This window comes from Monomorium pharaonis, chromosome 3 (assembly GCF_013373865.1).
Source record: "Monomorium pharaonis isolate MP-MQ-018 chromosome 3, ASM1337386v2, whole genome shotgun sequence".
NCBI classification, from domain to species: Eukaryota; Metazoa; Arthropoda; class Insecta; order Hymenoptera; family Formicidae; genus Monomorium; species Monomorium pharaonis.
In genome coordinates this window covers 13,590,966-13,615,590 of record NC_050469.1, presented here as the reverse complement: position 1 = coordinate 13,615,590, position 24,625 = coordinate 13,590,966, and the positions used below count along the sequence as shown (strand labels likewise).

Sequence of the window (24,625 nt, the reverse complement as noted above, 5' to 3'; positions counted from 1 at the left end):
GTTTGTGCACCGTCTACACCAGTCCTACACCAGTACACCTCCGGATGTATGGGCGCAATGGAGTCGGATTTGGAATGATCTGGAATCTGAAAAATCTATCGCGTCGCCATGATATGCATATGCTTCTTGTGACAGTCGGTGATGATATGATATGATGTTCGTCGCGATGCTTCCACCTTCCGAAAACATTTGTCGACGGCGGTTATGAGAGTCACGGAGCGTGCGATGAGATCCGCGGGATCGTGCGGTCAGTGTCGCGTGATGCGCGCGGAAGCCTATTGCGTATGGTGGCGTTATCAGTGTATATACTTGTATATAGATCCCTCATTTTTTTCTCGCAATGCGTACCTGATTAATTAGCACGCTTAATCGCGCCAATTGTTCGCACGCATCGACGCACGATGTCTGCTCTGCGGAGGAAAGCGGGCCGGAGATCAAGAGAAGCGAGAACTGACAATCTTGTAGGAGGTTAAGTGCTCTTGTATATATATCCCACTTTTTTGTATTATAAATTTACCTTGCCGGTTTGCACTGCGGAAAATTTACTTCAAAATGCAGAAGGCTGAACGCTCATGATTATGGAGAATTAAATAAATAAATGCAAATGTAGCGTTTTGTTTAGTTAAATATATTACTCCAGATTTTAACTTAACGTAAACTATATTTATATTGCTGATTTTGTTTGCAAACTTAAAACAGCAAGAAACTGTATATATAATTAAATATTTAAAATAAGAGACTTCTCATAAATTTGTACGAAATGTGTATGTTGGTTGAAAATAATTTTTATTTTGAATTGAAATTTTACAGGAGACGTGACTATTGACGACTTTGCCAATACATTACGGATACGCGCTAGGTTCAAGAAATCGATTACAAATGTCTCTAATGAAGGTTAGAAAATAAATTATTGAAAAAAAAAATTTTTTATAGTGCAAGGATTTGTAAAAGTAATTTTTCCATTCAATTCTTTAATTTGCATTTTTCCACTTTTATATTGCTATTTACACATGTAAGGTTTTAATCATAAATTTAAATTTGATTTAGTGAAACAGGAAGCAACGAAAGAAGAGGATAAACCTACGTGGGATGAAATGGATGAAGAGTATGAGTCAAAACATAATATGAAAGGAAGGAGAAATAGAAGAAGAATGAAATGTCAAAAAGATAATAATAATGAAGAAGATGGAGGTGAATAAAATGTTTTAATTAAACGTAAAATTTCTCTTAACAATTGCATCATGAACATATGATGTTTTTGTGTATGATGAAATGTAATGAAAATATTACGTTTGTCAAATAGGAAGTGACTATCCATTAGATATATGGTTTATTATTTCGGAGTATATACAACCTGAAGCAATAGGAAAGTTTGCAAGGATTTGTAAAAGTTCTTACTATGTAACGACTACTGGAAAATTTTGGTTTCATTTGTATAAAACGTAAGTGTTCTATTCTACTGTCTGATATTGTCATATGCAATCTAAAGTTTGTAAATTTATCTTTAAAGATTGCTCTGATTGTTCAAATTGTCAATGTTTTTAATACTTTTTAAATGGGTTGTTAAATTTAACATAATATAATTTATTTGATAAGTATGACAATGCAACTGTTTATGCAATAATTAGTAAAATTAGATTGTAATTTTAGATATTACAAATTCGTATCAGATTTACCAGAGTGCCTACAACCACAATGTATGAGGTTATATGGATTAAGGGCTTATGTTATCAGGGCATTACATTACAGTTATTTTAGAATATCGGATATGTCTTATTTACGACAAGAAGAACCACATTCTCTTGTGAAAAGAAAATGCACTCTCATGTGGCATAAGGTAAACTGCGAATAATTTTTTATTTACATTTTAAGCTTAAATAAATGTGTAGCTGTTTTTTAATATTAATTATGTAATTATATTAGGATTATTATTTATTTCATGCTGCATGATATTACCTAATGAGAGACGTTATGGTACGTTTTAGCAAGGGAAAGTACGATGGTATTTCTATTTTAAGTTGAAGGAGATTTCCAAAACACGTAATAGTTCATTAAGGCAAAATAAATGTGATACTAAAAAAGTCGAATTCCTCCAAACATTAGAAGACGTGGCTGTTAATCCCGAAGACGGATGCAAAGTGCTTCGGGTATGTAACATAAGATCCATTTACAGATTTGGAAAGAAATTAAATATCTTAATGTATTTATAGGCTTAATGTTTTTAATGTGCAGGTGAGTTGCTTCAAGTACAGTATGTTACCACCGGTGATCGGATTAGTTCTGCAAACAGTATCTATGACCTTGATGCCCGGCTTTAGAGAGCACCGACTTCAACTTGGCTTTGGAACGTCGGATGTTCCTAGTACATTAACAAATCACATAGTACTTCGTAATGTTGTCGATTACAGTATCTTGAATTGGTGGGATCCTGCCTACCCTCATCAGGACGTAGGTTACACGATTGAATTACCGCAAAGCGACTCGTGGGACTAGAATTTATTACAGATTGTTCTTATATTTTGTGTATTATATTTGGGAAATAGAAGTCTCTAAATTTTATAAAACAAATATATACCAACGTATAACAGATGCAAAATCATTCAATCTTTAATACCTTTTTTTTCATCAATTATTCATTAGTTAGTTTTCATCAATAAACAATTCAATTAGTATAATTTAAAGTCTTTGGCACACGATACGATTTTTCAAGCTAGCACGCATACGAGGAGTCTTACGATTGGCTTACAATTGGTAATATAATCATTCGAGCCAATCCGGACGCGTAATAAGACGTCTCGTATGCGATCTTGCATAAAAAATTGTATCGTGTGCCGAAAGCTTAAGAAAACAATGTAGAAATAACGAAGAGACAATGTAAATTTTGTGCAAAGATGCTTTATGTACATTATTGCATAGGAAGAATATATACAACAAAATAAAATTCTTACATATGATTATAAATATTCAATCAAAATATTGCTTGATGTACCAATTTGATTACAACAGTTATCTCGAATTCGAAGAAATCTTATTTTATTTTGAAAGTTTTTAACTATATTACTGTGAGTAACTGTTTTTTTAAGTTGTTCCTGAATTGGAGTTGTTTTATACAATTAACAACTATTGCTGGTAGAATTTCACTTCTTAACGGCTGCTTCGACAGCATCTACCAATTCCTGCAGATGGTGTATGTTGACAGTCGGGATATTAAGATCTTTGATCTAAAAGACACAATCAACCATATATTAAATATATTTTGCAAATATAAATGCATATAAGATACCATATACCATATGCCATATACCGATAAGAATGCATATACTGTACCATATTTGCATAACCATCCACATCTACTTTAAGTTGAATACGAATCTTTTCGTCATCGCTAGTTCCCTGTGGTTCGGACGGAAGAACTCCAGTAGATTTATCACGAATTTTTTTTAATCTCCTTAAACTCTCCTCCGTTTTTTGTACAGATGTTAACACATCAGTAACGAATAACAAATAGCTAAAATAAAATTCCATATTTCTACTGTATTCATAATTAATTTCAAATAGTTTTGATACATTTTCAAGTCTTATAACAGTATTGTTAAAGAAATTTATCATTTACCTTTCTGTTAATGAAGATAAAGTTAATTCCAACCAAAGAACAGTATTTTCAGGAATAATCTTGCTGTAATCCGTATAAAAACTGTTAAGAGGAATTATTGCGCTTCTTACATATGGACAAGGTTTATTTGGCACGTCTCGTTTTGTTCTTCTAAATAATCGCGGAATATCACTAACTTGTCTCAAATGCGTTACGCACTGTTCCAAAAGCTCATTTACAATTTCTTTTGTAATTAAAGGTAATAGATTGGCTAGATTTTTCAACGTATCACCTAGAGAATCTAAAATATAAATTAACGTAAAATAAATGAAATATTTTATGAAAATATATTTTTAATTCTTCACGCATATATATTACCTTCTAATAATTTCGATATTGTGACATTCTCGTCTTTAATTTTAGATTGTACCATTTGTAAGAAAGATGGTAAGGCATTTATCAATTTTTCTATGTCAATATACAAATACACTAGAAAGTTCAATCTCGTAGAACGTTCAGAGTCATTTGAACTATTAGTTTCATTTATCACTGGCCATGTCTGTAAATAGAAAATTGGTCACTTTTTGTATATGAATTTCTCTAACTTAATTTATATATAAATTATTATTCACACATTATAATAAGCTAAATGTGAAAACGTACTTGTTTCATTGCACTTTGGCACCAAGTTTGATACCTCGAGCTTATTTGAAGACTGAGTTTCCAAAACCTAATAATATCAATATGTTTTATGAAGATATCAAAGATGCGGTGGAAATGATTATCACAAAAAGAATTCTAAAACGACTACTCACCTATGAAACAATTGATATAAATAGATATCGTCAGCCCAAATCCTCAGCAGATTATTCCAAACCACATCGGTTGCATAAAGGGAAAAATCCTCTTGTGTCAGAGACATAAGACTACCTTTGACCAAGTCTGGCGATATTGGCTCAGCTAATGCCGACTCTACACTACCGGCTATCTCTTGAAATCGAATTTGAAAGTATACTGGCAAATTCCATTTCTTGAGAAAATTTTTGTACTGTGGATGATTCTTCAGTGCTGCCAGAATATCAGGCGTAACACACTCTGCCTCCAATTTCGTTAAAAATTCCAACGTAGCTGTATATCTCTGAAATCGCAATAACTTGAGAAATATATTTCTGTGCTTAAGTATCAATATTATATTTACATATTTTCAAATATCTTACTTTGTGAAATAACACCGGATCTCCTGGAGCAAAAATGGATTTTATATATTGCTCGATCTTTTCCTCGACTTCAACCCAAAAACTGTTCACCAGAAAATTAAATCCTTTTATGGATCTTCTGCAATCACCAATATAATAATTATGTATTATTTGTATTTGTAAATTTATACTGAATTAAATGTAATTCATAAATATACCTCTCAGGATGTAATGTGATATCTAACAATTGTTTCAATTCTACATTTAAAGTGTTCAGTAATCTGTGATAAATGCTTTGCAAGCCAAGTGGATCAGTTTGTAGATTCTCCTCGTTAACGATATTGTAAATTAACGGCCTTACAAGCTCGTGTCTAACCAACTCTTCAGCGTTAGTTATTTTGTCGAGTGTGAGATAAATTCTAAGGCAGCGAATCGCCAAATTCGAATTCTTCTCGTGTATACACGCTAAGAATAACTCGTTTAAACATGTTAGATACAAGTTTTCCAATTCAGTAGTTTCCTGTTGTAAAATAATCGTTTTGATTTATTTAGCTATTAATACACCATTATTCTATTTTCTAAAAGTACGTACTTTCTCTTGATTAGCCGAGATATCCGATTTACACCTGGACATATGGAACTTCAATTGATTCAATTCAATCGCAGCCTGTTCAAGAACGTCGATTTTCGTAGGATTTTCCATAAACGTTTTCATACATAATATGGAGGAGAGTTTCCTCAATGACTTGTACACATGCTGCAGGCTGTGTAAACTCTGTTTGCGTTCTTTTATCTTCAGATTATCATTCAGATTAGCTGAAATAGCTGTAATTTCGTCATCCAGAGCTTGTCGCACTTGCTGCCGAAATAAAATTTGATCATTAAATTTAATTAAAAATAGCTGTGATAAAAATGGGCTTTTTAATATTGATCCAATTGTAATATATATTTCACTAAGTTTTTAATACATTATTGACATGGAAAGTTCGTGGGATCCATCAATTGTATTTCTCTGATCTAAAGGATATATAACATGTGATTAATTTTTATTCAATTAATCATCAAAAAGAACAATGAAAATTAAGATCAATGAAATAATGAGTGTAAGGGCAGTTAATAGTCAACGCCGTTACAAGTGTGCAACAATAATTTGTTAATTCGTAATTCTTCCAAAGTAAGACAGTTCTTTTACTATTTGGAAGAATTATGAATTAATAAATTGTTGTTGCCCATTTGCAACAGCACTCTTAATTATCATTATATCCATTATTTAGTTGGTTGTAAATTGAGAGTGTTAGTTATTTGTTATATGAAAATTAAGATATAATGTTAAAGTTTCAGTAACACATCCCATGCAAGTAATTACATTAAAATCGCAAGTAATGTAGGGTTAATAATAACTGATATCTCAGATATCACTTTTCCAAATACTCAAATACTTTTTCAGTTTTACCATAACTTCCTCCTTCAACTGTCCAAGGGGCACCTGTAAGTCATTGATGGCCTTGTCTAATCCGATCAAATTACTGGACAGATTGACGAAATCCGTGTAATCCCTGTTAATCAGGTCGATCATAGCCGATCGCAGTAACTTCAGATACATGCCAAGATCGTCTCGCATCGTCTCCAGCTTGCCATTCTTCCTGTGATCTTGCAGAAACGTGTCGACATCGAAATTCTCCTACGAGGGAACAGTGAGAAAGAGTTATTTTTTAATTTGTATGATCGTAAACGTGTGGCGATAAGAAAAACGTACCTGTATGAAATCGAGCTCGGAAAAGCACAGATCCTTCGGAGCTCTCGGCAAATTATTGTTTGACATGATTATATATTTATTTACCCCTTTCTCTTGCTTGACGAACAATCGGCAATTATCATCGCAGGACCGAAGCGTGAGCTCCAATTACTCCAGATATTCAAAATCTCGTTGCCGCTAATCCTTACATTATGACGTGACAGCTTGACGTTTCGACCCTCGATCACAGCGTTCGCAGCCGCATAAAACTCGTATCGCATTGAACGTTCCAAATTAATAAAAATATTTTAGTCGCAAGACAACCAATCACGTTTCATCGCTTTTTGACGCTTCCAGGCGAGCGGAAAGGCGATTGGTCAATTGATTCTTCGGTGTCGCTACGTGCGCGGTGGACACAAGTTTCTCGTACGTTCACGATCCAATGTAGAAGACGACAATCTATACTTTCGGATAAACAAATATATTATAACCTCATGAAATTTTGAAAATTGTGCTCCGTGTTTGTCGAATCGAAAGACTTAATTGACGTCTCTTGTTGGGGTGATAAAAAGTGAAAGATGAACGAGGACTGGGACGTGGAGCAGCACAAGGTGGAGTACGAGTCCGACGAGCACTGGGAATTGCGACGTAAATTTCTGCTGGCCCACAAGAATAAGTTCTCGGAGGATATGCTCGTTTGTTTAGCCCAAGTGTTCGTTAATGTTGAACTGTTAGGATGCAGGTAGTAATGATGTTCTTGTGTCTACACATCACACCTGATGAGTACAAGCTCAACAAGTATAGATATATTTCCCAGCTATTTGTATAAAACTCCTTGTAGGTATCCACAAGAAACAATGGACCTGGTGAAGGAATTATCGGAGGAGGTTGCGGCCGATTATAGAGAAAAGCAAAAGAAAAAGTTACAAAGAACTTTCGTGCAAGCGTCAGATGCAGCTAGTTCTAAGGTGAAAGGTATAAAAAAGAATTGTGAGTTGTGATCTACGTAACTTTTTTTTTCTTTTTTTTAAATAATTAAATAATATGCGATATATGTCTAAATTAATTAATTTTCCACAGGTACTGTGGGAATTTGAAAACTTTTGATTTTCCTTTCTTACATGATGTCCTTTAGACATGAAATCCTCAACAAGAGGAAAGGGAGTAAATTCCTTACTACCTATTTACTACCTATAGAATAATTCTAAATTAAAGAATCATCTTGGTCTTCAAATCCCTGCTGTATCTATGGAGAGTTGAATATAATTTATTACTATGAAATGATAATATATCTGCATGATAATTAAACAAGACGTTTTTTGTACAGGATGCACTGCTAAGACATCTACTGTCACAGAAGAATCTATGTCGAACACACCTAATCAAGTACCACACACAGTCAATCTTAATCAATCACAGCCAATCACAACCAGTCGATCTCGTAAAAAGCGCAATTCCAGAAAGAATGAAAAGCTTGATACTAAAAAGTCACTCCCTACTGCTACAAGAGAATCTATATCTAATATGATAAGTTATAACTATCAGTCTTGCAAAAATTCTGATAATGAGGAAGGCCCATCTAAAAGATTAAAAACAGAGGAAAACGTATCATTTAAAGATAATGAAGATCATCCATATGGAGATTTTGTTTTATGGGAAAGGCCAGGTGACAATGCCCAAAGTATATTGGAAATGTCAGCTGCTGTATCCGGCATGGCCTTAACATACAATTGCACTAAGATACCTGAAAAAGGCTGGTGAGCATATTTTTATATATATATTTTTTAATTGTTTATATTAACAATATTTTATGGTACAAATTCATCAAATATTGATTTTTCAGAAAAAATTAAATAAAAAATTTAAACACCTGCCAGTGATGCATTTTTATCAAAACTGCTAATTTGTAGCATAAAATAAACTCGCAATATGTGATAATTAGTTATATATATATATATATGTGTATTATATATAAAAATTATATTCAACTCTCCATAGATACACTCATATATATATATATAAGATTAGTTTGTTTCTTTTAATATCATTTCGCTACAAGTTCCTTTCTACACATATTTTTTGAAGTAAAAAGATAAAGATAAGAAGTAAAGTAAAATCAACGCTTTTTTATAATTTTATTTAAATTCTTTTATTGAAATATTTGGATTTGATTTTGTGACTGACAACAGGTCAGTGAAACTTTTCAGTTTAAACACAAATACATTTTTTATGGAAATGTATCACTAGCAAGTATTTTTACTTTCAATTCGAGTTTGTCCTAAAAAAATATATAATATTTCATAAATTTGTAGCATAAAATAATTGCCAAATGTCTTGTATGTCCAAACAATTAAATTCGTGACCGTATATGTTATATAAAATCACGTTTATAAAGCACAAAAATTATTATAGGATATTTTTCATTATATCTCTTTTTAGGGAATGCTCTCTCAGTCTCTCAGAGAAATTAAGTTGCAGCATCAATACCAATAAGAAAGTTGCCAAAAAAGAAGCAGCTATCATTGCATTAGAAAAATTACAAAAATACTGTTATACAATTAAGGTAAATCAAAGGATCTTTTATCTAGATAGGGTTTTAAATAAATTTCTTGGTATATCATTGATCTTTGTGTCACTCTGTAATAAATTATAGATGTAATTTTCTTCATCGTCTTGATATAGTTTTCTATCGTATTTATCTAATAACTTACAGTTTATATCTTCTTTTAAATATTTTTATATATTCAGGTTAAACAAGAATTAGGTACAAACTCAGACATAACTGTAACGACAGACGAAATAAAGTCTCAAGAATCTCTCGCCGACGATGGAGATTGGAAAGGATCTAATACCATTGGAAATAAATTGATGAAGATGATGGGTTGGGCTGGCGGTGGTCTTGGAAAATCAGAGCAGGGTATTGTGGAACCCATGTCTGCAATGTTAGTAAGCGACAACATCAATTAGTGATTTTTCAGAGAATTCTTATTACCTTACTGTCTTATGTTTATATTTTTATCTTTTACTTTTAGGGTCAAGACACAAATAAACCGAGAAGGTCTAGGCCTAAAACCAAATTCTCATAAGGCACAAAGCGGCGAAGTAAAAACCAAATGTCGAAAATTGTTTAAAAATCTTTTACAAATGGATGATTGTATGCGAAATGAAATTGTGTTCTTGGATTTTTCTAAGGAAGATAGAAAGTTGATTCACGAGTATGTATTGCTTACGAATTACATGATGTTTGAAAGAAGCCTGCCGTTGAAGTCAAATAATAATGCCTCGATTTGTTTCAGAGTTGCACGATCAATGGGCCTTAAATCACGTAGTTACGGTAAAGATCAACGAAAATTGATAGTCTCACGTAAGATTAACACATTGGGTCTGATTAAAGAACTGATCAGTCTTGGTGGAGCCACTGATAAGTATGAACTGATAAAACCGACAAACGAAAAATTTGTTTCATTGCCAGCTTCCTCGAATATTTAAATATGAAAAAAATATGTATATATATATATAAATGTAAAAAAATGTGTTCCAAATGATATCTTCTGTGACATTGATGTAGTAGTTTGGATTGTAAAATAAATGCATAACTTTTTTTTTATTTCAGAAGTCTTTCCGTAATATTTTATTGTTTAAACGATCAAAAAAACAAGCTGTTTGAAGTGATGTTCGCGACGTTCCGATATTCTTATCACGCAATCCGAAGTAGCGAAGAAATTCGTTCGATTCCTGTAGCTAACAGACACGGTGTTTCAGCCGAATAAAAACCTGTGACTATTTTATAGATTGGAATATACCGCATCACGCGTCGTCAGTAAAAACAGCGCAAATGAATGCAAGCGGTTAGATACAATGAAAAAGTAATCTTCTGAAATTGCGATTGTACAGGCAGAGCCTGTGAACTCGCGAGTAAAGTATTATGTTGTTCATCGGGTAAATGCGATGTACATTCATACATTCGCACGCACGTACGGTGAAATTGCGTAGCAAACGGCTTGTACGATTGGAGGGCAAACTAGCAAATTAAAACTGAAGAGAAACGTTCGCTTTATTTAACGATTATAACTTGCCACGCGACAAAATCATTCCCAAGAGAGCGCCTTGGCGTTTTTCGAATCGAATAGAGAAGAAGTACAAAAAATCTTAAGAAGCGAATGGATACTTACAGCGTACACACAGTACATGTCGCAAGTTGCCGTGTAACATGACGTATAATATAAGAAACGCTTTGGCAGTAGAACAATCAGAAGTCGAAAGGTAACATATACAGATAATACGACGGTGCGTGACATTTTAGTACATTATCACATCGTTGAAATCTGATAATTAAAGTGGTCAATGCGTTCTTTCTTTTTTTGTCTTTTTACATATATAGGTCGTGTATATGCATATATATGCGTGCGCGCCGCGTACATACCATCAGTTTGAAATGACAAGGTTGAAGATTACATGCGTCTCCTATATAATCACTTCGATTTATTGATTAACTTAACGTCTACTTAGCGACGTACGCATGTTACAACGACGGTATAACGCGACAATGTAAAAATGGGCAACGAGAGCAACGAAACAACGCGTGCGGCGTGTAAGTACACAAACGTGTACAGAAGAAAAGATAAAAAAAAAGCCGCGTGCATCTTCGTTAATCAATTAATTGACCGTGCCATCGCGCGCATATAATAACCGAGTGAAATATTTTCATAAGAGCCATCGCAGCATCCATCGTATAGTTGAATTTACGATCGGGAAAGAAATCGCTACGCGCGAGCTGCGTTGACGCAATTGTTACATTTTTTTTCCTCGAAACCATTTCGCAGGGTATAAAGGATTCAGTGGATTTGGAAATTGGACTCGAATGTAACGCGGAACGTTTAACGGGTTAAATTTGTGATTAAATTTGATGCGGTTAAAAAGTACGCATGGGAAAACATTGCCATTTAATATAGATAGAACACTGTTATCCCGTTTCGCCACGTTACGCAATTTCGAAACCAATTAAATTTCACGTACTAGAGAAAGACGTGCTGCAGCTAACCATTTTGCGATATGTCAGTTTCAGACCATTTACATTCAGTACCGAATCTCTTGTATATTCTGTTGGTATTATAATGTCAAAGGACACAACCGCATCATTCATTGCTGAAACACTCTCTGTGGACGGATCGACGGATTTTCGAAATTAATTTTGTCACTATTGAAATTTTAATTGCATTTATTTCACGTATACATTGACCGTATTCGGGATTAAAACGCGATAATAAAAATTTACACATGTACATTTTATCACAGTCTATTTTATAATTGCACAAAAGAGTGTGTACGTGAGAGATAGAAAACGAGAAAAAAATCAAACTTCGACTAGAATGCTGTAAAACTTTTGAATATCACACTGTATGCGAATAGTACTCTAACATCGCGGATATTTTTAAAAAACTGTTGGATCAAACAAGACCCCGAACACGATCAAAGACAATTAAAAAGTTAAATCATTTTTAATCAAGCTTTACAGAAAATCCCAAAATAACAGTAAATATATTATATTTCAAAACAGTCATAAAATTTAATAAGTTATATATTTAATAAATTACTTTAATAAGTTAACGTATTTTTAATTATAACTAATTTAATGAAGATTTAGAAATATTACTTGTTTGATCACTAATTGGGTCTGTGAGAGAACATCAAATTGATCAAATCAACAGCGTCCGCTCTTCTTGGCTAATAAATATCTGCAACATGTGCAAATTATCGTAATAAAATGTACAAAGGAAGAAAGAGAGGGGGAGGGAAGAAAATACGATCCCTTATCATTTCAAAATGATGGGTAACGCGCCCCTTCGAAACGTGGCATATACATGTATATCAGATATATTGGTGAAACTCCGGTGTGCCGCTCTCGGGGGAGATAGATTTGACCTTATGACTCGAAATTGGGGCCAAAGGGTCAAGGCACGCAGCGGGGAGGCAAAAAGGCGGAGAAAGAGAGAAGGGGAAAGAGGGAAAAGGGTTGTCGCGGCGCGCCATGACCCCCCGGTCTGATGCCCCTTTCGGTTGTTCGCTAAAACACACAAGTTCCCTCGGATTTTGCCCTCGGTCCAGGCCCTACTTTGGACCGTAATTGACATCTGGAGGGAATATTAAACTTTTTTTTTTCTTCTTTATATACCAAAATATTATCTACCATCTGATAAAAGAGTGATTTCTCTGTTGAAATGTATTCGCTATGTATATATGTATAATATTTATATATATACCTCTAGACTCGCTTACGTTACATTAATTAGAAGATATGTCTCAGTGTATCGTTTTCGATTAAAAGATACGCTTAGTAAGTAAGATATGTTCGTTACTCATCCCAATGGGAATGCATTCTCTCGAGGTAAGAAAAGAGGTCTCGCCTGACTCGCGCCCGTCCGCGATTTCTCGATTGTCGCGAATAGCACAATTTATATATAATACATGTGCATATATGTAAATATGTGTGTGTATATATATGTATATATATATATATATATATATAGAAATTTATAACGTGAATTTTATCTCTTCGAAGTAAAAGGAAAGCGCGACGGGAAACGCTACCTCGAGAGAATTCAGTATCGTTATTTTCTTCATTATATATATATAATTTATATAATTTTTTAAATATAATTTACTGATATGTATGTATACTGATATGTATCGTGTTGCCGTAATGAAAATATCATACGCTAGCATTAAATATATATACATATATATATATATTATATATATTGTATATATACACATATACAAATATATATTATATGTATATATATTTTGCTTTCTTTTCCTAATATAAGTAAAACGCGCGCATACCCTGAAAGAATGCGACGCAATGCTCCATTTCTTCTTCTTTTTCTTCTTACTATTCTTTTGTACCCATGTCTCTCTTAACGCACGCGTGCAACATCACCGCATTGTATGTTACGATTGCGTGACGTTCACGATCGCACCGAGAGAAATCAAAAGCACCTGATCTATTTAATGCGAAAGGGACAGTATTCCCACCGCACATTTTATAACATTAAACAAGGCTGCTTCATCTCGTCTCGCTTAATTTACATTCGCCTCCATCAGAGTCACCTCAATCAAGACAAGAATTACAATTTGGTGCTTGAAATGCGGTGAAAATACCGAATAAACCGAGGACTTTCTCGGCACGGGATTTGCTATTTTCAGTTTTTTTTTCTTTTTGTTTTTTTATTCGTCGCAATGCCGACTGCCGCGTCACAAAACGTTTACGCGATAACGAAGCTAAAATTTAAAAAAAACATAACGCGAGGGAACGACGATTTTAAATTAATATACTGTTCCAGCAATTGCTCGTCTGAATAAAAGTTGCTGTCATCCTCTCTCTATCCCGCGATAAGGTACTTTGGTTGAGCAAAAAACCCATTTAATTAATTTTATTTTAAAAAATTCTATTATATAGAGTTTTTAAAGTTAATTTTAAAAATTATGCTTATATAATAGAATTTTTATACCTTAATATTTAATAGAATTTTGAAAAATAAAGTTCCCAACTCTACTTTAAAAAATCCCATTTCATACAAATAAATTTTAAAAAAATATAAAATAATTTATAAGTGGGTCTTATTCAGCCTAGGTATCTTATACAGAGATAAAGTTATATCGCAGTAGAAATTGCGCAGTATCGTCGGAAAGTAAGTACGTTTAAAGGGATATCCCGGGAGGGTAATTGAGAATAATCGTCATGCACGATTCTTTTGCAAATACGCAAAAGTAATTGAGAAAAATATATGTCCCCGCCCTGACCCTAGCCGCTAAAGCACAGGTTCAGTGTCGCATTAACCTGTTTTGCATTCATAAATTTCGAGCACCTTTTTATAAAATGTGATGTCACATTATAAATACATTATAATATGATAATAGGATAACAATTTTTTTCAGGAGTTAGATAGAACTTGTTAAACTCATCACAATTTAAATATATCATAATCCTATTTTCTTTATCAAATACCCATCACAAAATTTTACAAAACTTTAAAAAATTAAAAAATTATAACTCCGATTTAGTAGATTCAACCCAATCGGCAATTTTATTATAGATTAAATGGTTAAGTACGCTTCGATCTCGATTAGGTCCTTCTCAAGTACAAGTTGATAAAAATTTCCAAAGAAACATTGCAGTCAATGCATTTGTGGCCGCAAGTCACGGATGATACGTAAATGGACAAACAATTGAATAATAAATGAACAACTGAATAAAATATAATAGATTTGAAACTAAGTAAAGAACAATTAAGGACTTACATGTTCCGTACATCGGATGTTAACATGTCAAAATATAAAAAGCAGAACGTGTGAAAACTCAAATCAATATAAATTACAAATGTAAAAAAAATGAATATGATGATAGTCATTATATAAAGTACAAATCGGAGTTATCATTTTTTTGATTATTCATTACTGGCAACAAGTTTTAACTCTATTTTTGTTTAAAAAATTACTTTATTAAAAAATTACTTTTCTGAGGTCTTGTTTTACGAAATCCTCCATTTATACTAAATTAATTTGTTTTCAAAGTTTTGTTATTTTTTAAATAATATTTAATACACAACCAAACAATTTCTTTTTCTCAAAAATTGCTGATTGAAGCTATGGCCCATGCAGCCCATGTCTTAATGCGACACTGCACAAGTCCAGTGATTGTGCATTCGCGATAAAATAATGTTTTCTGCGGGGGTGTTAATTTGATGATATTGCATTTAATAAGAAATTAGATTATCGACTTCTGCCGCACGACCTTTCCGAAGCAAGATGATTTGATTAAAAATCATCCTACCATGCTTGGACGTAATTACTTTCTCGCGAAGTTTAAAGTTTGAACTTTGAAGATAGCAATCTTGCCAAGAAGCTTTCAGTGGCGACCTAAGAATTTTAATTCAAGAATTTTGCCATTTAGATATTTGATCTCAATTAGAATCTCATAACAACTATTTTTTATTTTTCAAGTGGACGATCGTAAAAAAATTCTCCCGTACAACATCATTCGCGCACTTTAAGCAAGTTTAATGCACAACCGTGGGACTGTTGCGTCACTGCGAATCGCGAACGAGTCGTGTCATCGATGTCTCATCTCTTATGCAAGATGGTACCGTATACGTGCTCGCATATTAAAGACACGGCTCTCGAATAAGTCCGGGACATGCGACAGCGTACACGTGCATGGAGAAGTGAGAGAAGTTAAGTAGGTACAAGATACGCGAGGAAGCTCAATATTTTAGAAATAGGTCGGACAAAAGCTCATTACTAGTTTACGCGAGGAGAAGTTGCGCCTCCTACGCGCAGTTAAAGAGACGCGAGAGGGTGGCTCCTCTCGAAGTGTCGCAAAATACTCACGAGAATCCAATTTAAGTTTGACAATCACAAAGTTTAGGAGAAGTAAAAGGCAGACGTGTCATCTGTTACAAGACGAATCAGTTTGAAAAGTTAAGGAGGTAATATTAAAGATTGTAGATTGTACAGAGAATCTAACAACGTTTTTAGCTCCTCGATTACATCTTGCCTAATGACAGATGCAAATCGCGATGCACTTTAAACTGCTCGAGAAAAAGTACTTGGCAAATTAGTCACGTTCTGGTTATTACACTCTGGTAGGATAATGAAATTATCCGAACGTGATGGAGTTACGTGATATGTGCAAAATGGAACCCGCTCGCTTTTGTTCGCCCGCCATGCAGAAGTTTCGGGTCCCCACGCAGATCCCCTCACGATGATCATTTCGGTGCTCGTGATCGCGTTGAAGCGAGAGCTTTGAAGAGAAAAGGCTCGAGAGAGAGAGAGATAGGAAAGGAAAGGAAAGGCTATATCCTGCGCCTAAGAACTCGCGACGGAAGAAAGCTAGAAGTGCCCGCGGAAAGGACGACTTAGGCTTCATCGAACAAAGGGTCTGCTGATGCGACGACGGTGATGCGGCACCGGCAGCGATGCGGCGACGGCGGCGGCGACGACGACGACGGCGACGGCGGCGGCGGCGGCGGCGGGTTCTCCTCGTCGACGACGACGACGACGACGACGGCGGCGGCGGCGGCGGCGGCGGTTCGGTGGCGGATGTGACCGTTCAATCGAGGAAGCCTGTCTTAACGAGTTTCTCGAGGAAGAACTTGACGTCGCCCAGCTCGGAGTCCTTGATACCGATGGACTTCAGCATACCTAGGTCGCCGTTCTCCACCGCCATGAAGACCGAGCGCAGGTGCTCGAGATCCGAGCGCATCAGGTGCAACGCCGCGCCGAAGTCCTCGATCGTCTGCGACTCTGACGGTCGAAACAGATCGTCAGAGGGTGGGGACTCTAGGATTTTGCGGGACCAAATGTCTCTTTCGAGGATAGAATTCGCGGGGTCCTTGTATATGTAAAAGCCGCGCGCTGACGAGAGGGGCAAGTCTTTATCGGACGAATATATTACTTTTCACGCGAAATCGGATATTAAAATATTTGCGATTTCGTTCTACGTAAACGCGACGATATCGCTGCTTTTAATAGATTTCCGATACGCGGGAGAGATTTATCGTAGCTGTACCGAAGCTCTTACGGTGATGATATCGGACCGCCCGACCCGATAATATCCTGTTCGGCATCACGTTCAGTTTCCGCGAAACTTCTGTCGCGCGTAATCCCGGGAAACTAACTTACCGGATAGCGCGATAGCCACTTTATCCACACCACCGAGAGGCTTCAGCATGTCGCGTGCTTTGGTACCGAACAGCTTTTCCATATAATTGGGACCGTGGCTGGCCAGAAGGGACTGCAGGAAGCTCGCGGTTTCCTCGACGGGCGGTCGTTTGGCTGCAACAGAGCGGGAAAGCAAATTCCGCGTTGTACAAAATGAAACAAAGTATAAATACAAAAAAAAAAAAATTACACGAAAGCCCAGGACGCCCGGGGATCGATACGGGGGAGCGCCGTGCTCGTAAACATGCTCATTACAATTTAAATTAAAATTTAATTTCTTCCTGTATATGGAATCTATCTGTAAAAAGAAAGAGATAAAAGGGAACAAAATGTAGCGTTAATTCATTTTTACGAATGCGGTGGAAAGGAATAGAAAAGGTAATACTCCGCGTAAATGCGGCGAACGGGTACGGCGGCAACCCTCCTCCCTTATCGTATTACCAGCTGTGCTCGGTGCAGTTGCACGGAACGTGGTCGAGTGCATCCACACCGAGCGATATCCGTGACACATCCGCTCTCATGTAATATAAGGCATAAAATAAAATCCACGCCACGTATATATGTACATTAAAAAATAAAATCCACGCCGGATAGGATTACGCGATGATCCTGCGCGAAAAGAGGGCGAGAGGGAGAGAGAGAGAGAGAGAGAGAGAGAGAGAGAGAGAGAGAGAGAGAGAAATAAAAATTACATTAAAAGTGTGAGATATATAAAAAAATCAAATCGTATGTTTCACTCTGCGAATGAGCTCGCTTGCAGGCGTACAGGCTGGAATGAGATGCGCAATTAATGGCACTGAGTGAACCACATCGCTGCCGCTGATTAGATCTGGTTAATTAACGAAGAGCTAATTGACTCACCTGCGGTACACAATCTTGAGTCCTCGTCGTATCCGTCCTGGCAATCGGGTGCCCCGTCGCAGAGATATTGTATCGAGATGCAGAAACCATCGCCCGGGCACTTGAACGGTTCGTACGGATGGCAAGCCTCTGAAACGCACGCAAAAGCTCTGAGAGAATGAGAAATGTAATAATCTGAGTAGAGCAATTTGAGGAAGGTAATCCGATCGTGTGCCAAACTTGTAAATCTAAATAATCAGACACGTGCGTCCGTGTCTGCGTGTGTGTGCGCGCGGTTGTAGTACACTGGGCTCAATCTCATTTCTGCGGAAATGGAAGTTCGGGAAAGTCAATTACGTCTGCCGATGGAACGGTCGCGAGTCGCCGGATGATTAAATTACGACGATAACGTATTAAAGTGAGAGGGATCCGAAACGGAATTAATAAGCTCGGCGTGCGGGAGGCTTTCGGGATAATTGAGCAAACACGCGATCGCATTGTTCACGCTATGTACAACAGCCGGCGCGACGGTTCTGAAAAATCAATTAACCAAAAAAACTGCTTAATCTGATAAAACTGCAGGAACAATCGGAAACGTCGCGTATATCGATTATCTGCCCTTCCCTCGTGAAATCACTCTACCAAGAGTCTTGTCGTAGTTTTCTTTCCTTCGTAATGAAATATTTTTCTATAAAAAAAGCACTTGGTAATTGTGACTATAATTGTGTGAAATAATTATGATTAGGAGCGCCATTTTTATAGTAATTACCGTCATAATATTAATAATAATAACCCTGGGCTTACAGTTCTACCAGCTATAAAATTTTACTATAAATTATAATACTTTTTCAGTCAAGATATGAATGTTAAAATCAAAATAAATATTTTTACAAAAGATAATTATAATTGTAATGAATATACTTGATTTTAAAATTTACATTCACTCATTATTTACGTAATAATAATTTGCTTGATTAAACAACTGTAAATGGCGCCGTAATGACTATAAATTATAATCAGATTATAACTGCAATCATTTTTCTCTCTCAGTGCACACGAACAGTTGTAAGTATAATCTAAATAAATATAATATTATCAAGTTTCATAAAAGTCGCCCGAGAGCTGAAATTTTTATGTACCGACCCTACTAAAAGGAAAAAGGAAATTTTATGTATGTACAAAGTCTTCTAAAAAAAAAAAAAGGAAGAAAATTTTCCGTGTCCTTTGAAACACCTGTCGGAAGGGACCTGTTTCCCAGAGGAGCAAATATAGACATCCTGCATGTTGTACGGACGGTCCGGGTAGTTTTTCACGAAAAAGTTTTGTCTCTGTCTTTGACGATCTCGAAGGGAATGTTGCGTAATGCCTGATTTTTCATGACCTTTATTTGCGCAACTTTATTTAAACCGAGAAAAAGATGTCAGCGATTTAACGCACCACGAAACCCACTGAAAAATTTTTGTTCAACGGGAAACAATCGCCCGGCGCACCACGCCAAATGGATAACATCGTATTGTTGCAGCGGTTGTGCTCGGCGATCGATTGTGTAATATTGTGCCACATTCGTTATACGATCGCCTACACGTTCGTTTCGCGCGTATAAACGTAATTTATACCGCAAACACAGAGCGACGTGTCCACACAAAGTGACAGTAAATTTTGACCGCGTTAAGAATTCGATATCCTTACACCTCGCCATATAGTCTCGAAAACTGTATCGAACCACCGGGTGGCCCCGGTCACATCAACGTTATTAAATTATTACGCACATAGCAGCTCTCTTTCTCGCGCATGTTTAAACAGGACAGTCTACGTGGAGCTTTAGACAAACATTTTATCAATCAACGGGGATACTCATCGGCCATATCCGCGAAATTCGTTCGTCATTTGTTTCCCATATGAGGACCGTGTTGAATTTAAATCGGCCGCGGGACATTACACACAAAAAAAGGAATGTTTTTGTGTTTTGAGAATATCTTTATTTCAAGAAATTTCAAATATTCAAACGAGAGAGAGAGAGAGAGAGAGAGAGAGAGAGAGATGACATAGCGTTAGACATAGACATAACTTACATAAAGAATTTTGTGCAGTTTCATCACAAAAAGTATCTTCTTGTAAGAGGGAAAAGTATTGAATAGAAAATAAAAATATTATTTTAATACTATTATTATCAAGACAATCACATATATTGTGCTCTTTGGATGACTATTGTAACATTAAGAAATACAGATTAAACATTTTGCTGAAAAGTTTAAGATTATCAAATACTTTAGAAATTAAATTTTATATCTACACTAAAAAAAAAGTAATATATTCAATAAGATATGTCATTGCGGGCTGCCAATTACAGATATACTCAATACAATAATATATGCTATTGCAGTATCAACATTGTATTTGCATTAATAGCAAATATTATTTTATCGAGTTTTTTATGTAGTTGGCAGCCCGGAATCACATATGTTATTGGCTATATTACTTTTTTTTTTCTGTGATACATATTCCTAAATTTGATAATCTTAAAATTCAGCAAAAACATCAGATATATTTTTACTTTAATATTATAATAGCCAATTAAAGAGCGCATTTCGAAAACAAAGATACTCTCAAAATAAGAATGCTCTTCCTTTTCCGCATATTAAATTGCTGCACGAGCTTTGCAATTTTTCTCCACGTGTTTAAACAAGTCGCCCACGCATTCGTGGGCGTTTCTCACCAGTGACGTTACAAATATTTTGCCGATCGACGAGGAACAACGGAATGGTGGACGGGGGGCAGGGGGAGGGATTCGCCCTCAATGATTATCTGGGGGGTTGTTGTTGCTACCTCCGTGAGACAGCGCGCGCGAATCCCGACCTCGATGCATTCCGAATGAAATGATCGTCAAGGGAATATTAAAGATTGCCGCGTATACCTCTCCGTAGGTGAGAGAGATACGCGGCAAGTGCAATGAATTTTAAATAGAAACGTTTCGATCGGCGACCACAGCTTCTATTCCCTCTGCGCGCGTTAAGGAATTTCCGCAATATAAACTTGTTGAAACTTCGTTGGCGTCTCTCAGTCTGCAATTCATAGAATATGAAGTTACAAACAGTTTAGTAGTGAGCTCAAACATCTACTGACCCGCAAAATTCACCGTCTCGATCGAAAGGTGAAAGATAAATAGAAACCTATCTGCTGTTATTATTAACGTGTTATTTTTAAAAGCTACTTCTGCCTTAGCATCAAATTTGCAAAGTCACGACTTCCATCAACTTCACTTCTTATTTTTCTTTTTGTTGAAATAAATTTATCCGCAAAAACACGACGCTGTACTAAGAAACATCTTATTATTTTTCAACAAGATTCTCTGGAAACGCATATCAAAATAACGAAATGGAGAACAAAGAGTAGATGGAAGATAATATAATTATGAAAGACTGAAATTCAGGTAAGACAAGAGAGAGATATTGGACTTCATATTTTTAATATCAAAAAAAGAAAAATAAATTTATGCAAAAATAAATAAATAAATAGATAAATATAATTGTGAGAAACGGTGAGGAGATATTAGATGTAACATTTTTTATATCATACGAGAATAAAAGAATTATATTTAATAATAGCGTGTCTTAATTTCATTTCAGTTAAAGCGCAACTTTGCGATAGCGCTAGCCTTTCTTGGGAAAAATTAATTTATGCAACGGATAATTGCGAGAAATGGGGTCTCGGGTGCGATAGGGGATGCAACGACCGCATGAAGCCCGCTTCGCGGCGGCCTGGCCCTGAATAGCCGCGAGCCGAGTAAAAACGCGCATTTCTAAATGTCATCGGCGTACTATATGTGACTCGGTACGCGTTATAAGTGGGCGCGTTATTGACCGAGCGAATGTGCACGGAACTAACCGTCACAAGAGAGAACACGCTCTCGTATAGCCGCGGGTAACGAAACACCGTAGGTGGTCTCTGCGCCCGTTAATTTTAATGACTGTTAATCGGGGGAAACATAATAGTGCAAAGGGCGACAGTTGTCTCCCGAAATTTTCCTCTTTATTCTGCCTTTGTAACAAGCGTAACTTATATTTCAAATGTTTATTTGCTGGCCAAAATTTACATGGTGTACGTACATTGAAAAAAAAAATGCAATATATCCAATAATTTATGTTGTTGCGGGCTGCCAACTACAGATATACTCAATACAATAATATATGCTATTGCAGTATCAACATTGTACTTGCATTAACAGTAAATATTATTGTATTGAGTATTTTATGTAGTTGGCAGCCCGCAATTACATATGTTATTGGCTATATTACTTTTTTCCTGTGTATTTTTATATTATGTATCCGTAAAAGACAAAGCATGTAATTCTTTCGCGATATTTCCCGGACCGACGATATCAAATACTTCATAGACTTCATTTGCAGTTTGATTATATAATTTAAAAATAGACAAATGCACGATGCTACAAGAGATACCGACGAATGATTTCTTTCAATATTCTCCTTGAATCAATGATAAAGTAGCCAAGGTATCTTTCAGTTAAATAGAAGTGGAACATCTCATACATGTGCGATGGGATTATGCAAACTCATTCCAAAATTTCATGTCGAGCCAATTTATCAAATTAATCTGCAGTAATACATCTGCAGTAACTTTCTCTAATTAGAATTTCATAATATGAGCTCAGTTTGCTGATAAGTTAGTTTCCCGAGCTTTCAATTTCTGCAGTTGCAGTAGTTAATGCTATGTTCGCGCAGACGGAGTGATGCACGGTACACGAATGAATTTCGCCCTTTTACATATCTGTTTAATGTATATTTCCTAGAAACAGTTGACATTAATGTTATGCAAGAGACATAAATGCATTAAATTTATCACGAGCAATCAAAACTTGTGTTTCATAAAATTTCACACTTTCAGAGTTACACTTTTGTTGGATGTGTATTCATCAGAAAAAAGAAACACACAATAAATTAAAACAAATTTAAACATTGGCAACATATTTTGATAATTTTTTTTTATTTTAGACCGTTTCATTGTTCGAGCAAAAAGAAAACAGCTGTAAATGACTAAAAATATTTTGAATATTTTGTTTGAATAACTCTTCGTACATATATTGTAGATATACTGTCAACGCTTTTTGCAATAAAAATATTCCATAAAACATAACAAATACACAATCAATCAAATAAATGCTATGGAAAAATATATGTAAACTACGAGGTATAAAAGATATATGTATCTTGTTGGGATAAAAAATTGGTAAATATTAAAAACATACGATATTTTAATAAACAATAACGAACAAAACCACGCATATTTTATCTTCACTTGAATATTCTGCGTTTCATAGTCATTGGTAATGAAAGTTTTATTAAAACTACGTTTCTATAATACATGCGTTCGTACGTGCAATTTTCCGTCGTGTTTTGCTCAAAGAATAATCGGCATAACGTGGTTTGCAAAACGATCGAACTCTCCGCGCGATCTCGCGCGATTTTCTTCGCGTAATTGTTTCATGGTCGCGCAACAAGATTCGCGACCACGTCGGCAGCTCGGAATCGCGCTTTCTCGAAGGTGCTTTCGCCCGGTCCCCAATGCCGCTGTACCCCCCTATCGTTGACTTACCCGAGCGTTTCGTGAAGTGACCGTAAAAGCGGCTGAGGTCGATCGCCATGACGGCGCGCGGAAAGGCAGCGCAGGCCGTCAGGGCGATGCCAAGTGCAACCGCGCCGTTGCAGAATCTCCGTACCATCCTCGCTTCGTGGATTGCAAACGCGTTTGCGAGTCGCGCTCCTGTTTCTTCTCTCTCTCTCTCTCCGAAAGGGCTCCCTTTCTTCTCTCGCTGGGGAGGCAGGGGAGCTCTTTCCTTTTTCTTCCCCCGAAGAGTTCTCTGGTTCCTCCTCGCGAACGCGAATCCGGTGGTGTTGTAACCCTCGTCACCCTCGCGAGAATCACCTGCTCACTCGCTCGCTCGCTGGTATCTGGTGCGCCACCAAGGTTCGAGTAACTCCTCGGGGTGGCTCACGCAAGGTCCCTCGCCCCGAGAGCACTCCGCTTCGGCTGCGCTGTGTCTGTATGCGTGGGTGCGAACGTTAACGGCGCGACGAGGTCGCTCTCGCCACCCACCCTCGTTTGCCCTTTCTCGGAATCTTTCTGGCCTCTCGCTCTTTCGGGCCGCTCCGCTCTTTCCTCTGGCCACCTCCTTCTCCCACTTGCGCCCGTAAGAAGAGATACGTTTTATCCCTGCTTAGCGCGCGTGACGGTGCTCAGCCACACTGGTGCGAGAACACACCTGCGCCACGCGATCTCACCTGCGGCCGGCTCGCGTTGATGATCGGGGAGGGGGGAGAGGGGAGGGCGGAGAGGACGCGTTGGGGGGTCGGCCGACCAATCGGGCTTTGGGTTACGCCGGATGCCACCAATCGGAAAGCGCGAGATCGCAGGTCTACCCTGGAACACCCACGCTTGCCGTTGCGCCCAGTCGCATCGATTTCAACCCCCTCGTAACCCAGTGGCGTAAACGAGAGAGGTGGCGAACTTACAGTTACGACACGT

The 24,625-nt window shown here is 36.6% G+C and overlaps 4 protein-coding genes across 6 annotated transcripts; 2 read left to right on the top strand and 2 right to left on the bottom strand.

Annotated features, from left to right (window-relative positions):
- The first annotated feature begins 58 nt into the window (after window positions 1–58).
- Window positions 59–2,596, top strand: LOC105834366 (transmembrane protein 183A). The gene is made up of 7 exons (XM_012676782.3): window positions 59–468; window positions 811–894; window positions 1,048–1,191; window positions 1,304–1,442; window positions 1,651–1,837; window positions 1,986–2,147; window positions 2,233–2,596. Exons 1-7 carry the CDS (start codon window positions 402–404, stop codon window positions 2,491–2,493), a joined length of 1,044 nt encoding a protein of 347 aa, XP_012532236.1. The 5' UTR covers window positions 59–401; the 3' UTR covers window positions 2,494–2,596.
- Window positions 2,597–2,875: 279 nt separating this feature from the next.
- Window positions 2,876–6,788, bottom strand: LOC105834364 (conserved oligomeric Golgi complex subunit 2). The gene is made up of 11 exons (XM_012676780.3): window positions 6,545–6,788; window positions 6,242–6,469; window positions 5,381–5,647; window positions 5,007–5,308; window positions 4,810–4,927; window positions 4,408–4,730; window positions 4,256–4,322; window positions 3,971–4,151; window positions 3,614–3,893; window positions 3,328–3,508; window positions 2,876–3,221 (listed from the first exon to the last, which is right to left on the bottom strand). The coding sequence occupies exons 1-11, from the start codon at window positions 6,608–6,610 to the stop codon at window positions 3,138–3,140; spliced, it is 2,097 nt and encodes a 698-aa protein (XP_012532234.1). The 5' UTR covers window positions 6,611–6,788; the 3' UTR covers window positions 2,876–3,137.
- A 313-nt stretch (window positions 6,789–7,101) lies between these two features.
- Window positions 7,102–10,130, top strand: LOC105834365 (NF-kappa-B-repressing factor). Its single transcript, XM_012676781.3, has 7 exons — window positions 7,102–7,265; window positions 7,365–7,498; window positions 7,851–8,280; window positions 8,963–9,086; window positions 9,272–9,465; window positions 9,556–9,738; window positions 9,820–10,130. Exons 1-7 carry the CDS (start codon window positions 7,102–7,104, stop codon window positions 10,010–10,012), a joined length of 1,422 nt encoding a protein of 473 aa, XP_012532235.1. The 3' UTR covers window positions 10,013–10,130.
- Window positions 10,131–10,553: 423 nt separating this feature from the next.
- Window positions 10,554–24,362, bottom strand: LOC105829178 (IDLSRF-like peptide). 3 transcript variants are annotated; one of them, XM_036284421.1, is made up of 5 exons: window positions 23,696–24,362; window positions 18,107–18,235; window positions 17,207–17,359; window positions 16,607–16,828; window positions 10,554–16,520 (listed from the first exon to the last, which is right to left on the bottom strand). In XM_036284421.1, exons 1-4 carry the CDS (start codon window positions 23,820–23,822, stop codon window positions 16,635–16,637), a joined length of 603 nt encoding a protein of 200 aa, XP_036140314.1. In that variant the 5' UTR covers window positions 23,823–24,362; the 3' UTR covers window positions 10,554–16,520; window positions 16,607–16,634. The 3 variants fall into 3 exon arrangements, with proteins under 3 accessions (XP_036140314.1, XP_036140315.1, XP_012523304.1); XM_036284422.1 differs by having other exon boundaries at window positions 16,610–16,828; XM_012667850.3 differs by having other exon boundaries at window positions 10,554–16,828.
- Window positions 24,363–24,625: the final 263 nt, after the last annotated feature.

Excerpts from the sequence above, each read along its gene's own strand:
- LOC105829178 (XM_012667850.3), bottom strand. The coding sequence starts at position 23,822 with ATGGTACGGAGATTCTGCAACGGCGCGGTTGCACTTGGCATCGCCCTG. Across the intron at positions 18,236-23,695 it reads TCACTTCACGAAACGCTCGG|AGGCTTGCCATCCGTACGAA; the intron begins GTAAGTCAACGA and ends CGTGCGTTTCAG. Across the intron at positions 16,829-17,206 it reads AGTGGCTATCGCGCTATCCG|AGTCGCAGACGATCGAGGAC; the intron begins GTAAGTTAGTTT and ends TTCGACCGTCAG.
- LOC105834366 (XM_012676782.3), top strand. The coding sequence starts at position 402 with ATGTCTGCTCTGCGGAGGAAAGCGGGCCGGAGATCAAGAGAAGCGAGA. Across the intron at positions 469-810 it reads AACTGACAATCTTGTAGGAG|GAGACGTGACTATTGACGAC; the intron begins GTTAAGTGCTCT and ends GAAATTTTACAG. Across the intron at positions 1,192-1,303 it reads TAATAATGAAGAAGATGGAG|GAAGTGACTATCCATTAGAT; the intron begins GTGAATAAAATG and ends TTTGTCAAATAG.
- LOC105834364 (XM_012676780.3), bottom strand. The coding sequence starts at position 6,610 with ATGTCAAACAATAATTTGCCGAGAGCTCCGAAGGATCTGTGCTTTTCC. Across the intron at positions 6,470-6,544 it reads CCGAGCTCGATTTCATACAG|GAGAATTTCGATGTCGACAC; the intron begins GTACGTTTTTCT and ends GTTCCCTCGTAG. Across the intron at positions 3,509-3,613 it reads TTATCTTCATTAACAGAAAG|CTATTTGTTATTCGTTACTG; the intron begins GTAAATGATAAA and ends ATTTTATTTTAG.
- LOC105834365 (XM_012676781.3), top strand. The coding sequence starts at position 7,102 with ATGAACGAGGACTGGGACGTGGAGCAGCACAAGGTGGAGTACGAGTCC. Across the intron at positions 7,266-7,364 it reads GTTGAACTGTTAGGATGCAG|GTATCCACAAGAAACAATGG; the intron begins GTAGTAATGATG and ends AACTCCTTGTAG. Across the intron at positions 8,281-8,962 it reads AAGATACCTGAAAAAGGCTG|GGAATGCTCTCTCAGTCTCT; the intron begins GTGAGCATATTT and ends ATCTCTTTTTAG.